The following is a 16,416-nucleotide window of genomic DNA, read 5'->3' as shown; positions in this document are numbered from 1 at the left end:
TTATCCCCTCCTGTATATAGTATGTACATGTATGTCATCTCCTCCTGTATATAGTATATACCTGTGTGTCATCTGCTCCTGTATATAGTATATACCTGTGTGTCATCTCCCCTGTATATAGTATATACCTGTGTGTCATCTCCCCTGTATATAGTATATACCTGTCATCCCCCCTGTATATAGTATGTACCTGTATGTCATCTCCCCTGTATATAGTATATACCAGTGTGTCATCTCCTCCTGTATATAGTATATACCTGTGTGTCATCTCCCCTGTATATAGTATATACCTGTGTGTCATCTCCTCCTGTATATAGTATATACCTGTGTGTCATCTCCTCCTGTATATAGTATATACCTGTGTGTCATCTCCTCCTGTATATAGTATATACCTGCGTGTCATCTCTCCTGTATATAGTATATATCTGTGTGTCATCTCCCCTGTATATAGTATATACCTGTGTGTCATCTCTCCTGTATATAGTATATATGTGTGTGTCATCTCCTCCTGTATATAGTATATTCCTGCGTGTCATCTCCCCCTTATATAGTATATACCTGTGTGTCATCTCCCCTGTATATATTATATATGTGTATGTCATCTTCTCCTGTATATATCATATACCTGTGTGTCATCTCCTCTGTATACAGTATATGTGTGTGTACTCTCCTCCTGTATATATTATATACCTGTGTGTCATCTCTCCTGTATATAGTATATATCTGTGTGTCATCTCCCCTGTATATAGTATATATCTGTATGTCATCTCCTCCTGTATTAGACCGCGTTCACACATTCTTTGGTCAGTATTTTTACCTCAGTATTTGTAAGCTAAATTGCCAGCCTGATAAATCCCCAGCCAACAGGAAGCCCTCCCCCCTGGCAGTATATATTCGCTCACACACACATAATAGACAGGTCATGTGACTGACAGCTGCCGTATTTCCTATATGGTACATTTGTTGCTCTTGTAGTTTGTCTGCTTATTAATCAGATTTTTATTTTTGAAGGATAATACCAGACTTGTGTGTTTTTTAGGGCGAGTTTCATGTGTCAAGTTGTGTGTGTTTAGTTGCATGTGGCTACATGCATGTAGCAACTTTTGTGAGATGAGTTTTGTGTGGCAACATGCGTGTAGCAACTTTTTGTGTGTCGATTTGCATGTGACAGGTTAGTGTAGCAAGTTGTGTGCAGCAAGTTTTACGCATGGCGAGTTTTGCGCGTGGCGAGTTTTATGTGTGGTGCGTTTTGAGTATGTGCAAGTTTTGTGTGAGGCAACTTTTGCATGTGTTGCAAGCAACTTTTGCGCATGTGGCAATTTTTCCGCGTGTGCAAGTTTTGCGTGTGGCGAGTTTTCCATGAGGTGAGTTTTGCACGTGTGGCGAGTTTTGCGTGAGCCTACTTTTGCATGTGGCGAGTTTTGAGCGGCGACTTTTGTGTTTTGACTTTTATGTGGCGAGGTTGGTGTATGTGTGGTGAAATGTGTGCTGAGGGTGTTATATGTGTTCAAGCACGTGGCAGTGTGTGGCGCATTTTGTGTGTGTGTTCATATCCCCGTGTGTGGTGAGTATCCCACGTCGGGGCGCCACCTTAGCAACTGTACGGTATATACTCTTTGGCGCCATCGCTCTCATTCTTTAAGTCCCCCTTGTTCACATCTGGCAGCTGTCAATTTGCCTCCAACACTTTTCCTTTCACTTTTTCCCCATTATGTAGATAGGAGCAAAATTGTTTGGTGAATTGGAACGTGCGGGGTTAAAAATTCTCCTCACAACATAGCCTATGACGCTCTCGAGGTCCAGACGTGTGACTGTGCAAAATTTTGTGGCTGTAGCTGCGACGGTGCAGATGCCAATCCCGGACATACACACATACACACACACATTCAGCTTTATATATTAGATTTAGTGATTAAAATAAACTTTGTTTATGGGACAACCTCTTAGGCCACCTTGTTTGTCTGTAAAATCGATCTGTCCTTCATTCTTAGCTATGTTGTCCATAGAAAAAAACATAAAAGGGCATATGTTTGGCAAGAGGGTGTAGAATAGTCAAAAATTCTGGTGAAAAAATCTGCATACATCAGTATATGTATATGCTTTCCCATTATCTCATCTTCGGCACCTTGCCAGACCTATGTTTTTTCACCTTACTACAATATGAGAGGCCTTGATGAACCAGGGGCCCACACAATATATTCAGTGTCCATTTGCTTACAGAAAGATGCTTGCTGCACAAGTACTGTTGTCCTTCATTGTATTAGGTTAGATACAGAAACTTGGGTATGTATTTATATACTATATACTGATCACTACACAGAGGACATAATCTCATGAGCTTGCCCCAGGAAGAAGCCAACAGGTGAAATCCAGGGTCAGGTAAATGCTGGTGTACACTGTGTATTTGATTTACCATAGTTTTTTTTTACTTACCATATTTTTTTTTGTCAATATACCGTAATAAAAAAACAAACTGGAAGCTAATTGTCTGGCAGTAAGGCTTTTTTTTGTTACGGAGTTATAAGGGTTAAAAGTTGACCAGTAATTTCTCATTTTAACAACACCATTTTTTTTTAGGGACCACATCTCATTTGAAGTCATTTTGAGGGGTCTATATGATAGAATGGTGTCACACTTGGGTATTTTCTAAAAACTGCACCCCTCAAGGTGCTCAAAACCACATTCAAGAAGTTTATTAACCCTTCAGGTGTTTCACAGGAATTTTTGGAATGTTTAAATAAAAATTAACATTTAACTTTTTTTCACAAAAAATTTACTTCAGCTCCAATTTGTTTTATTTTACCAAGGGTAACAGGAGAAAATGGACCCCAAAACTTGTTGTACAATTTGTCCTGAGTACGCTGATACCCCATATGTGGGGGTAAACCACTGTTTGGGCGCATGGGAGAACTCGGAAGGGAAGGAGCGCCATTTGACTTTTCAATGGAAAATTGACAGGAATTGAGATGGGATGCCATCTTGCGTTTGGAGAGCCACTGATGTGCCTAAACATTGAAACCCCCCACAAGTGACACCATTTTGGAAAGTAGACCCCCTAAGGAACTTATCTAGATGTGTGGTGAGCACTTTGACCCACCAAGGGCTTCACAGAAGTTTATAACGCAGAGCCGTGCAAATAAAAAATATTTTTTTTTCCACAAAAATTATATTTTAGCCCCCAATTTGGTATTTTCCCAAGGGTAACAGGAGAAATTGGACCGCAAAAGTTGTTGTCCAATTTGTCCTGAGTACGCTGATACCCCATATGTTGAGGTAAACCCCTGGAATTGAGATCGGACGCCATGTCGCGTTTGGAGAGCCCCTGATGTGCCTAAACAGTGGAAACCCCCCAATTATAACTGAAACCCTAATCCAAAACACACCCCTAACCCTAATCCCAACGGTAACCCTAACCACACCTCTAACCCAGACACAACCCTAACCCTAATCCCAACCCTATTCCCAACTGTAAATGTAATCCAAACCCTAACCCTAACTTTAGCCCCAACCCTAATTTTAGCCCCAACCCTAACTGTAGCCTTAACCCGAGCCCCAACCCTAGCCCTAACCCTAGCCCTATCCCTATCTCTAACCCTAGCCCCATCACTATCCCTAGCCCTAACCCTAATGGGAAAATGGAAATAAATAAATTTTTTTAAATTTTTTAATTTTTCCCTAACTAAGGAGGTGATGAAGGGGGGTTTGATTTACTTTTATAGCGGGTTTTTTAGCGGATTTTTATGATTGGCAGCCGTCACACACTGAAAGACGCTTTTTATTGCAAAAAATATTTTTTGCGTTACCACATTTTGAGAGCTATAATTTTTCCATTTTTGAGTCCACAGAGTCGTGTGAGGTCTTGCTTTTTGCGGGACGAGTTGGCGTTTTTATTGGTAACATTTTCAGGCACATGACATTTTTTGATCGCTTTTTATTCCGATTTTTGTGAGGCAGAATGACCAAAAACCAGATATTCATGAATTTCTTTTGGGGGAGGCGTTTATACCGTTCCGCGTTTGGTAAAATTGATACAGAAGTTTTATTCTTCGGGTCAGTACGATTACAGCGATACCTCATTTATGTCATTTTTTTAATGTTTTGTCGCTTGTATATGATAAAAACTCTCTTATAGAAAAAATAATTATTTTTGCATCGCTTTATTCTGAGGACTAACTTTTTTATTTTTTTGCTGATGATGCTGTATGGCAGCTCGTTTTTTGTGGGACAAGATGACGTTTTCAGCGGTACCATGGTTATTTATATCTGTCTTTTTGATCGCGTGTTATTCCACTTTTTGTTCGGCGGTATGATAAAGCGTTGTTTTTTGCCTCGTTTTTTTCTCTTACGGTGTTTACTGAAGGGGTTAACTAGTGGGACAGTTTTATAGGTGGGGTCGTTACGGACGCGGCGATACTAAATATGTGTACTTTTATTGTTTGTTGTTTTTATTTAGATAAAGAAATGTATTTATGGGAATAATATTTAATTTTTTTTCTTTATTTAGGATTTTTTTTTTTATTATTATTATTTTTTACACATGTGGACATTTTTTTTTTTTTTACTTTTTTACTTTGTCCCGGGGGGGGGGGGGGGGGGGGGGGTTGGGGGGACGGGCATCACAGATCGCTGATCTGACAGTTCGCACAGCACTCCGTCAGATCAGCGATCTGAGTAGGCACTTGGTAAGCCACCTCCCTCCCTGCAGGACCCGGATGCCGCGGCCATTTTGGATCCGGGCCTGCTGCAGGGAGGAGAGGTAACAGACCCACGCAGCAACGCGATCACATCGCGTTGCTGCGGGGGTCTCAGGGAAGCCCGCAGGGAGCCCCCTCCCTGCGCCATGCTTCCCTATACCGCCGGCACACCGCAATCATGTTTGATCGCGGTGTGCCGAGGGTTATTGTGGCGGGGGTGGTCTGTGACCGCTCCTGGCACATAGTGCCGGATGTCAGCTGCGATAGGCAGCTGACACCCGGCCGCGCTCCCCCCGTGAGTGCGGCCGATCGCGCTGGACGTACTATTCCGTCCTTGGGAAGTAAGGCCCACCCCACATGGAGGGAATAGTACGTCCAATGGCAGAAAGGGGTTAAGGGATACTCATGACAGTACAGTAACATGAGCTGTCACCTCCATCCTGGTAGTGGGGACTAGGAACCCTCATTCCCTGTGTGACATAGATCAGCAGTGGGGACTGCACATAGCTCATGGGAACCGCATCTTAAGGGTAAGTTCACACAGGGCATTTTTGCTGCTTTTTTTTCTGCAGCTAAACCTGATGTTCTTGGCAGGAAAAAATCAGGTTTAGGTGTGTTTTTGGTTGCGTATTTGGTGCGTTTTTTTTTCTCTTTGTCCATGCTAATGTCCTTGGATTTTCAGCAGCAAAAAAGCAGCAAATAATGATACTTGCGCTTTTGCTGCGTGTTTTTTCAACACCCATTCAAGTCAATGGGTGAAAAAACGCAGCAAAAACGCTGAAAGAAGTGACATGCTCTATGTCCAAAAAACGCAGCAAAGCACAAAATACTGATCAAACAAAAAACCAATGTGTGTGCATGAGATTTCTGAAATCTCATAGGCTTTGCTGGTATTGTAAAAAGCAGCTGAAAATTAGCATGAAAAAACGCAGCAAAAACACCCTGTGTGAACTCACCCTAAAGCAGATCTGTCTCCAGATTTAACAGAACACACTGGATACATTGATAAATCTCTGAGATTTCGGTGTGTTTACTTTGAAAATCCATATTATAATGGCTGTATAATTGTTTTTGAAAGTTTTCCCATCTAAAATGTAATATGTCCTAATGGACTGAGATTATGTTGTAATATCATCTGGTTCTAGCTATTACCTGCAGCTGATTTATTTCATATTCAATCTGTTTTACATAATCCATATTATGTGCAGGAATGTTTTGTAGTTCTTGGGAAGATGTTACTAAGTCTGTGTCAAGTTTCAGCTTGTGCTTACGCCTATTGTTCTTGTCTACATCAAAAGTCACCAGCAGTCTGATTATTGTGCAACAGGTTTCACATACTAGATCACCTAGAGGGTGCAGCCAAGCACCAGGTGGTAGAATGGGTCCGAGCTGAGGAATATGTTGTAAGCCTCTCAAAAACGTAACCTAAATCTGACACGTTCCTGTCCCCTAAAGTGATATATGCGCTACCACCCAAGAAAACATCCAAAGATGTATGAATCACATACCATTTCCTTTACAAAGATTTGGTGAGGAAGGATTGCTGAGACTATGCATACTGACACCTGTAACAGAGAATATAACAGTCATCCAACAGTAAGCAGTAAATCACACCACATGAATGAATGAACAAACTAGAAAAAATCATGAGGGTAATGAAAACCTAATTATGATCTCTATCTACTGAAAAGTGTAAAGGGAATGTGCCATGCATATCCATCCATACATTTTTTTTAAATGTTTGGCAATGTTTTTTTTTAGACATCACAATCTGTATTAAAAATAATGGAAATATTAAGCTTTTCCCACTGGCCACCAGGGCTATTTTACATTCATACTTACTTTTCTTTCAGGAAAAGTTTTCAGAAGACTCGTTATCATCATAGAGAGGATTAGAATAAATTGTAACAACAGAATTCACTAATCACAATAGGTGATGTCTCATCTCCCCCTGCACCACATGCCTTTACAATGACATTTGCTCAGGCTCATTGGATGCTTCAATATAAAAGATAGGATCGAAGTCAGTCTATAGCTGCTAATATACCGTATTTTCGGGTGTGTAAGACGACTGGGCGTATAAGACGACCCCCAACTTTTCCATATAAAATAGGGATTATTGTGTACTCACCGTAAAATCCTTTTCTCCGAGCCACTCATCGGGGGACACGGCACTCACCCTGTTAGCCTTATGGCTCGTTCCTTTTTTGGCTTTTGGCTTACTCTGACATGTTATACTCTAAAATTATGTTATTTGTTGTTAATGATCTCCTACTGCTTTTACACTGAACTGGGTCTCTGGAAGCCAGCATGAGGGTGTATACTGCAGGGGAGGAGCTAACTTTTTTGTCTCAACTTAGTATCAGCCTCCTAGCGACAGCAGCATAACACCCATGGTTCTGTGTCCCCCACATTGGGGGACACAGAACCATGGGATTCCCAAAGCAGTCCCTGGGTGGGGAACAATATAACCAAAAAACTCTGTGTATCAACTGACTATAAATGCACAACGGCCGTTTGCAGAATACGTCTGCCAAGGGCCGCATCCGCAGAAGATTGAGTGTGGACATTGTATTGCTTCGTGAAAGTATGCAGGCTAGACCATGTTGCGGCCTTGCAAACCTGCTCTGCTGACGTCTGGTGCCGAATGGCCCAGGAAGCACCCACCGACCGTGTTGAGTGTGCCCTAATCCCCGCCGGGATACGTCTGCCCCTGACCCGATAAGATTCCTGAATAGCTGATCGGATCCATCTGGCTATCGTGGCTTTAGAAGCGGCTAAACCCTTTCTGTGACCCTCAGGGAGCACAAAGAGGGAGTCCGATTTGCGGAAGGGGGCAGTCCTCTAAATGTACCTCCTGAGAGCCCTTACCACGTCCAAGGTGTGAAGGGCCTTTTCAACCCTATGTCTTGGCTGTGGGCAGAAGGAGGGAAGAACGATATTTTCATTAAGGTGGAAGGATGAAACCACCTTGGGAAGAAAAGACGGAGATGGACATAGGACCACTTAGTCCTGGTGGAAGGAAAGGAAGCGTGCCTGGCAGGACAGGGCGGCCAACTCTGAGACTCGCCTGATAGAGGTTACTGCCACAAGGAAGGCGACCTTCCAGGAGAGAACAATCAGCGAGACATCTTGCAGAGGTTCAAAAGGGGACTCCTGAAGAACACTCAGGACCAAATTGATCCCAGGTCTCTAACGGCATTCTATGGGGGGTACTACGTGGGAGACCCCTTGAACAAAAGTCCTGACTAGCAAATTAGCAGCATCTTACGTTGGAACAACACAGATAATGCTGAGATCTGACCCTTGAGGGAACTGAGCGCCAGACCGGAATCCAAGCCGGACTGGAGAAATTCCAGAATGGAGGGAATTGAAAAAACGAAAGAAGGATGTCCACGGAGCCTGCACCATGAGAAGAAGGCTTTCCAGGTGCGGTGATAGATGCGAGCGGAAGACGTCTTGCGAGCGCTTATCATGGTGGTAATGACTTGCTGGGAGAAACCAGCTCGAGTTAGGATCCAGGTTAAAACAGCCAAGCCGTTAAACGTAGGGCCCCTGAGCTCTGGTGGTAGATCGGCCCTTGGCGAAGCAGATCTGGGCGATCTGGTAGCCGCCAGGGAACGTCGGATACGAGTTGAACGAGCTCCGCGTACCACGCGCGACGTGGCCAATCTGGGGCGCCTAGGATTAAAGGAACCCCCTCCATCTTGATTTTTCAGATCACGTGACCGCGACGTCATCTCCGGTCCTTCGCGCAATGCATCTTTGGGAACGGAGGCCGCCGCCTGCACCGCTGAGAGCCAGGGGCCGACGGAAGGCAAGTATAGCCATATTTTTTATTTTTTTATATGAATATGGATCCCAGGGCCTGAAGGAGAGTCTCCTCTTCTCCAGACCCTGGGAACCATCCAGAACCGCTCCCTGCACACGCCATACCAGGCGTGTAAGACGACCCCCGACTTTTGAGAAGATTTTCAGGGGTTAAAAAGTTGTCCTATACGCCGGAAAATACGGTACATGTGGTTTTCCTGAAGGAACAGCAAGTACGAGTCTAAAATACCCTTAGTTGCCAGTATGAAAATTGTAAGCTTTTTTATTTTCTTTTTTTAAATACAGACTGTCATATGAAAAAAAAATTGCTAAACATTGTGATGATGACACATTCACTTTAAGTAAAAGGTGCAATGTGTAGAACCTCAAAAAACAATATGGTCATTTAAAACAAACTCTTCAATGCATAAAACAGGTATAATTTTTCCAAACCCTAATGCATGAGATAGTTATTTGAAATGGACGCCTTGAATATTAAAACTAAAGATAATGAAAAATTGAAGACCCTGTAAGTCTCAAATATATTTATCCTCCATTCCTGCTTTCAGGGCTCCAGGCACGAGAAAATCATGTTCTCTATGCATTAGTTTTACTGATATTGACTGAGCATAGCACAACCAGCCTTTATCAAAAAATTAAATGTAGAAAAAGGAATGCACTCTACTTCTAACCTATTAACCTCTCTCATATACTGACCTACAACATAGGCCTGAGCACTATCATCCACAGATGACGAGTCGGAGTCAGGTTTCCGCAAATCAAGGCTCCTATTAAATCCAGAGAATGATTTTGACCTAAATAAAACAAAGGGACAAAATGTTACTATGCTACAAATACAAAAATTGTACTTTAATAACGGCATCAGGCCTAGAATACCTTTGTCTTTATTGGGCATCTCACTAATTACATGTAGCTTAATAAAGAGATGAAAAAACTCAGAGTTTCTGGTTTATGATTTTGCATAAATTTATACTATACAATTGTAGCTGAATAGACGTCAGGGGCAGGGATGCCAAACCCACTGAGGACGATTTGTCAAGACTGGAGTAGTGCACGCTCGTGCTGGAGTAAAAGGCATCAAATTCATTAAGAGGCACATCACACCACTTAATGAATTCAGCACCTTTGCTGAATGCTACTGTAGTCGTGGACTGATATGTGCGGTACAAAACACCGCTGTGGCCACACACCTGCCCCATCTTGCTCCTCTCCAACTCTACCCATTATGGCGAAGCTGATTCAAATTGGTGTAAAAATGACGAAAGTAGCAACATTTTTGCCCAACTCCCTCTTGAAATATTTTAGCCTTTTGAAAGCTGTTGTCACACAGCAAAGTAGGTTGCAATGTGACAACACTGACAATCATTCCTTGTGATGTTGCAATGAGACATCGTCTCATGCGATACATGTAGCCCTAGCCTTACCGAAACCCTGCACCCCTAACTCTATTAGCTAAAAATAGAAGTCATGAGGAGATGATGAACTTGAGTCTTCCTACAAGTTTTGTGGGAACATGCAGACTGGTAACACTATGACCATGTTTATCTTCTGCTGACTTTCCTCTAGTCTGCTAGGTTTCCACCATTACAAAAGAAATAAATACAATAAAGAGTAAATTGAACATACTCGTTAAGTTTTCCATATCCAGTCACTGACTCTGTATCAGACTTTCCCATGTAATGAAACGATGCCCGGCTCATCAGTTCTTCCAGTGTGTTAGGGGGACTGTCCATCCTAGTACTAAGCATCCGTCTTTGTGGAGACTGCGCCACCTGACTGAGGTCATGATAAGATTTGCTGATAACCTTAGGCCGCTCTTCCCAGGGGTTCTTATTCTGTCTGTCCTTTGCGCCATTTCCAATATGTGTTTGTAGAGCTGATAAATCAGAGCAAGACAGTCTCTTCAGAAGATCTGGCTGGATAGACACGGGTCGTATGGCCATCCTATTCAAGGTACTGCTTGCCAGGCTAGTTGTACTGATGGCCCTTGCTATGCCAAGTCCACGGAGTGATTCGGCCTGGATGTTCAAACTCCACAGGGAAGTTCTCTCTAAAAAAAAATGAGATTAAGAGTCACATTTTAAACCAATGTTCTCCTAAAATAAATAAATTAAAACTAATAAATACTAATTGTTCTATCTGCTGGGTCTGTCTCATTGCACACATGCTTTATAATTGCATACAGAACACAGAGAGAGGGGCCGCTGACTGGGACCTCCCACTGTAAGCTAAAACAGTGAGATATTAGGCCTGTTCTGACAGACTGACCCATGCATGCATTAGTCGCCTATTTTTTTTTTCCACAAATGGTATGCAATGCTACTTTTTTTTTCCATTGGCAGCACTAAAGGACATGTCTGACCATATGGAGCTTCCATTAGGTAACAGCTGATCACTCAGGCTTACAGAAGATGGATCTGCAGTGCTCAGCTGACGGCAGGGCTAGTTATTAAAAAAAGAGAACTTTGTAAAACAACAGTTTTAGGTTTAGGTCAAGTTGTAAAAAATTATATGTATTAATTTTTATACACATACGGAAGCTGATTCTGTGTGACAACTAATATGGCTGCCATTGCACCTCAACAAGACTCTTATATACAAAACAGGCCTAGCTATGCAGTGGAATATCTCACAGGCTAGGTGGACAGATTTACTTTACAAGATTACAGTAAAGCTGATTAAAATCCATGGGTGAGCAGTCACACAGCTGTCCCTAAAACTGGGACAGGTAAAGAAATGTCTGGATATGCTGTAGGTAAGGCCAAAGCAAGGGCCAGGTTACAGTGGCTATGGCTGAATATCAAACCGTAAAAATAAAGTAATTCTTAATGTAAGCACCATGGCCTCACTGGTGGACGTCATCATCTTTTTTGAGCCCCAGTACAGTCGCTCCGGCAGCACATATCGGCTTTTGGAAGCGGCCGGATCGCAGTGTTCCAGAAGTCACTTTTCTACACCAGTCTATGGGCAACAGAACGAGGCTTCTTTGGTTCTGAATTTCCATAGAATTACATTGAAAATATTAAAAACAAACTGAGCTCCGCATCACTGAGTAACCATTGTGTGACTTGGCAGGTCTCAACTGCTGTGCTGTGGTTTCAGAGCGTGGTGGAAAATAGAAGATGGCCACTGGCGAGTATGAGACTACATGCATTACATTCACATCTCTAACGAAGGGATATAAAAAAAAATGCTTGAAAAGGGTTGCCCAGCCTTTGGACAAAAGTCTGCGGTCACCCTAAGTGACTGAAGATTGTTGAGTCTTGACAGCATGTGGTGCACACACTGCCATGATTTCTTGGTAATGATGATGCGAGTGACCCCATGAGATTTGCATACCTGCAGTCATGTGCCAATTAGATACATTCGGCTTATGAGATTCTTCGGCATGTGTCCGTAAATATGCAAACATGATCTCCCCATCACATCGACGGTGTGAGGGAATTGTGACAGCGAGCGCACAGCACACTGTCACTATTCAGCAGCCTGAAGTCACATGGACTGAAGGCTAACCTTTGTCCCAAATTTCAGCTAAAAATGTGATTTCCTTTTCAATCATGAGGGTAAAGGGCTAACCAGATGCAATAGGGAAAGGCTGTATTAACATTACCAATGTCTTGTGTCTCCTGACTGTTCTGTCTGGCTCTCATCTGTAGCTGGAACTTGTGCTGAGAAGAGCAGAGGTGTAGGAGATACTGGCACGTCTTACTGCTGTCCGTTTGGAAAACATGTTTGATTCCATCTGATGTGTTTTGCAAACTTATTTTTTTCTTCTGAAGCCAAAAAAAAAAAATATAGAAGAAAAAAATACAATTCAATATGGTATGTTTGGTCAACAGGACATTAATAGCTTACATATGTCTGGTTTAACACAGTAAGTCTGAGATCTCTGCATGCCTCATTTCTGTTCCCTGCTTACTGCACAATCTTGAAAAAAAAAAAAAAGATGAAACAATGAAAAATGTCAAGACAAGTGTTGTCAAATTGTTACATATTATATAGAATTTCTACCTAGCGAAGTTTCAATATGGAATTTCTATAATAAGCAGTAAAATAATAAAACAGATAGCTGTCGGCTGAATGTCTAATGTGTATGTGTGAGGCCTAACTTTCATTGACTGTGTTCCATATTTTAGAATAAGCCAAACCCTCAAGCAGAACAACTGTGAAGGTTTCCGATGACATTTCCTGCTCAGTGCATGGAGACATGTATAGATTTAAGAGGTGCAGCCTCAGGCTTTGGGCCTGTAGCTTCAAGATGTGAGATCTCAGTTAGTAGGTCAGATGCTTAAAACGGTTTTTACAGCTTTAGTATGCACTAAGGGGTCTTTTTATGAGAAATCAACTAATAATCACTCATTAGCATTGCATCAAAAAATAAAGAGCAGTAAGAGTAGAGGAACTGTATATTGTTACTGTGGGCCAGAAGAGTGTAGACATCATACATGTCCAATGCTGGCACAGGAGATATCACACTTACAGCAAATGAAATCTTCTTGGTTTCTCTCCACGGGAATCGCAGAACTGGAGTCCGTGTTCCATTGCGGACCTCAAAGATGAGCACTCCCTTAGGACAGACGCCAAGAAGGATGCCAGTCTGGGATTTTTTCTCAGGAAACACTCTATGAAAATGTACACCATACTCCTGAAGTCTCTGGCACACCTACCAAAATAATGAAGACAAGCTATGCTGTTAATGCTGAACAATAGTGATTAAGATAGAGATCAGAGGAAAATATGCCAAGCGTGAAATGTGCACCATTGTACATAATATGAGTTTACGATGTATGTATCATCTGTACAACCATATGTAAAGCCAGAATGTACCCCCAAGGCAGGGCTTCATGACTAATGTTTGCTAGGCCTGAGTTCTGTGTGCCAAGAGGTAAATGGGGTATAATGTTTATGGAGCGGGAATGTTAAGGGGAGGGTGATCGGGAAATCCAGGGGCATGGGGCTTACCTGATTGCTTTGATCTTCAGTAAAGGGTATTTAAGGGATTGCCTTTAGGGGACGATTATCTTCTGTGGTTGCCTTTGTACCCAGAACATACTGCCCACCCGCCTTTTTTTTAGATCAATTACTTGAATATTATTTAGCGATTTTTTGTAATCTGTCACAGTGGTTGGCATAAAAGGAGGGGGGATTTGAAGAAGGTTGGTTGCACTGAAGGCTGAGGGAGCCCAGAGCAGGGATGGGCGACTCCCATCAGTTTCAAGGTTCTTACAGAATTGTAAGCGGGATCCTCCGGTCTAGGTCTCAGCGGAACATTTGGGTATGGGCAACATTCAGCTGGGGAATCCAAGCCAGGGTGGTGTGACTGGGGGCTGGGGTGGAGAAGCTGTTTCACTGCGGTTTTAGGAATGGTTTTGAAATCATCAATCCCCCACTCCTTTCTGGTGGTCATATTGATAAGGAATTATTATTGTTTAATATGTTTATTCAATAAAATGAATTATATCCAACATCACGCAGTGTGGTGTTTTTATTTATTAGATACGTGGTTGGGGGCAGATAGAATCTGCCGATACGTTATTAAGGCCTTATAGTCACACATTTCAAAGTCATGTGTGTGTCCATGTCTTACATATGCTTATGTGCATGGAAGTGCTAGATATATGTTTGCATAATGAGTTAATGAATGTATAATGCGTTAAGATGTCCATATTTTATGTGGGCATGTATGTGTAAATAATGGGAATCTTCATGTTAATGTGTGTGTGAACATGGGTGGAAAATTATGGAGAGTGGGCCCAGATAGATAAGGGATAGATAGACCGAAATAGATAGTCTAGCTTCTTCCAAAAAGATAAAATCACTTCTTTATTGGTAATTCATTAAAATCTATATCCAAATGGTAAGCATCATATAACAAATACCAACCTATTTCAAAGCAACATGTGTCCTTCACCTTGTTATTGATAAGAAGGACACATGTAGCATTCAAAATACAATGCTAGTTGTTATATTCAGCTTACCACTTGGATATGAAATTTAATGAATTATCGATAAAGATGTGATTGTATTTTTTTGGATCGAAATACACACACACAAAAAAAAAAATTCTTCAGTATTTATAAAAGCCCAGCAATGGCTAGACTGGATATAGATAAGCATGTGGGCGTCTGCATTTTCTTCCAAAATAGAGGTTACAAGGCACAGAATACTAGACAGACAAACAAATGGGACAATTAGGCTATGTGCACACGTTGCAGATTCTGTGTGGATCCGCAGCGTTTTTTGCGGTGCAGAAATGCTGCAGATCCGCAAATGATTTACAGTACAATGTAAATCAATGAGAAAAAAAAAGCTGTGCACACTTTGCGGAAAATCCGCTGCGGAAACGCTGCAGTTTAAGTAGCATGTCACTTCTTTTTTGTGAATCGGCAGCGTTTTTGTACCCATTCCATTATAGAAAACCTCAGGGGTAAAAAAAGAAACGCAGAAAATCCGCAGAAAAACCACAGCAAAAACGCACAAAAAACGCTGCGGAACCGCACAAAACACGCGACAAATCTGCAGGTGCGTTTTCTGCCAGGAGAGGCAGAATCCGCACCAGAAATTTATAATAGATAAATTCTTAGAGCAAAAAATGAAGTACTAGGCTCTGCTCCTATCACATCTGAAACTTCCACCAGACCTACAGTATATGTATGTTGGAAGTATTGCCCAACACATGCCTTAAGCCCCTATACACTTTAGATGTTCGAACGAAGGTCGGCTGGCAGTCATTTCTCCTTACTCTCCCATATACAGGCGCACTCGCTCTGCCAAGCACTCCTGTCTGCTCTATGAAAGAGCCAAAGCCTTAATCATTATGGTAATTCTAATTGACCTAGCACGGGAAAGGTTTATTCTGATTTCATATCAGATATTGAGGAAAAACATGCATATGTGTCTTTTTATATAGTGTATGTAAACTTCTGGTTTCTACTGTACATACACTGCATAGGGGTCATAGAGTAGCTGTCTGTTAGCTGAATGCTTGCTTCAATGTCAGCTATTTCTTCAACCTCTACCATGAAATGCATGCTTATTTCAATGGTGGAAGGAAAAATAATTTGGCAGATGACTCACATGTAAACATAGGATCAGCTATATTGCAATCCAATGCATCCTCTGCCCCCAAAATCTGTTGTTAAGACTGAGATGGAAGCCCCGACATACACACATTTTAATTGTCAGGCTTGGTTCACTTTTAGCTTATGTGTATGGTCATATTAGTATTCTTGGAAGTAAAGGTAACTCCTGCACTAACAGCTTGTAGATTGGTGGATAAAAGGGTTTTCTGCCTTAACTCCTTTCCGACATCGGGCGTAACAGTACGCCGATCACAGACTCCCTTATGGAGTCACATGGCTCTGAAAAGAATGGAAGCAAAAAAAGAAAACGCAAAAACTAAAATACACCTCTGGTCGTGAAGGGGTTAAAGAAGTTGTCCACTAGTTGGACAACCCCTTCTCATACCCCTCGCTTGGCCCAGATAAAATAATAAAGCATATACTCACCTCCTGTGCCGGCGCCGATCCCATGGTATTGGCACTTGCTCTCCCCGAGGCTCCCATATTGTTGTTGTAACATAGGACTCCGACGCTCAATCAGCGCTGGCGTCACTGTCCCCACATCCTGTTGAATTGAACATGAACAGGAAGTCAGAGATCAGCTGCAGCCAGGACTTCCTTTTCATGTTCGATTTGTATGAAGGTGTAGACAGTGAGGCCAGCGCTGATTGGGTGTCAGGTGTCACCAGGGGTGTAACTACAACAGGTGCAGGGGTTGCAATCGCACCCGGGCCCTGGTGCCTAGGGGGACCTAAAAGTCCCTTTGGCCTAGAGAAAAAGACTATTGCTATTAAATATTTAAAATATTTGGGGGCCCTGTTGAAGCTTTC

General features: G+C 42.2%; 1 protein-coding gene across 8 annotated transcripts in view; it reads right to left on the bottom strand.

The window, feature by feature from the left end:
• The window catches only part of PTPN13 (protein tyrosine phosphatase non-receptor type 13), a 376,092-nt gene that overhangs the window by 122,568 nt on the left and 237,108 nt on the right, over positions 1–16,416 (bottom strand). For all 8 annotated transcript variants that reach the window (XM_069743364.1, XM_069743366.1, XM_069743365.1 and 5 more), the window contains 5 exons: positions 13,006–13,188; positions 12,136–12,298; positions 10,152–10,575; positions 9,222–9,319; positions 6,203–6,259 (listed from right to left, as the gene is read on the bottom strand). In XM_069743364.1, coding sequence (XP_069599465.1) covers positions 6,203–6,259; positions 9,222–9,319; positions 10,152–10,575; positions 12,136–12,298; positions 13,006–13,188 — 925 coding nt within the window. The remainder of the gene's footprint in view (positions 1–6,202; positions 6,260–9,221; positions 9,320–10,151; positions 10,576–12,135; positions 12,299–13,005; positions 13,189–16,416) is intronic.

The sequence above is a fragment of the Ranitomeya imitator genome, chromosome 1 (assembly GCF_032444005.1).
Source record: "Ranitomeya imitator isolate aRanImi1 chromosome 1, aRanImi1.pri, whole genome shotgun sequence".
In the NCBI taxonomy this organism is placed as follows: Eukaryota; Metazoa; Chordata; class Amphibia; order Anura; family Dendrobatidae; genus Ranitomeya; species Ranitomeya imitator.
The sequence above is the reverse complement of the archived record's forward strand: the minus strand, read 5'-3'. Positions and strand labels throughout refer to the sequence as shown.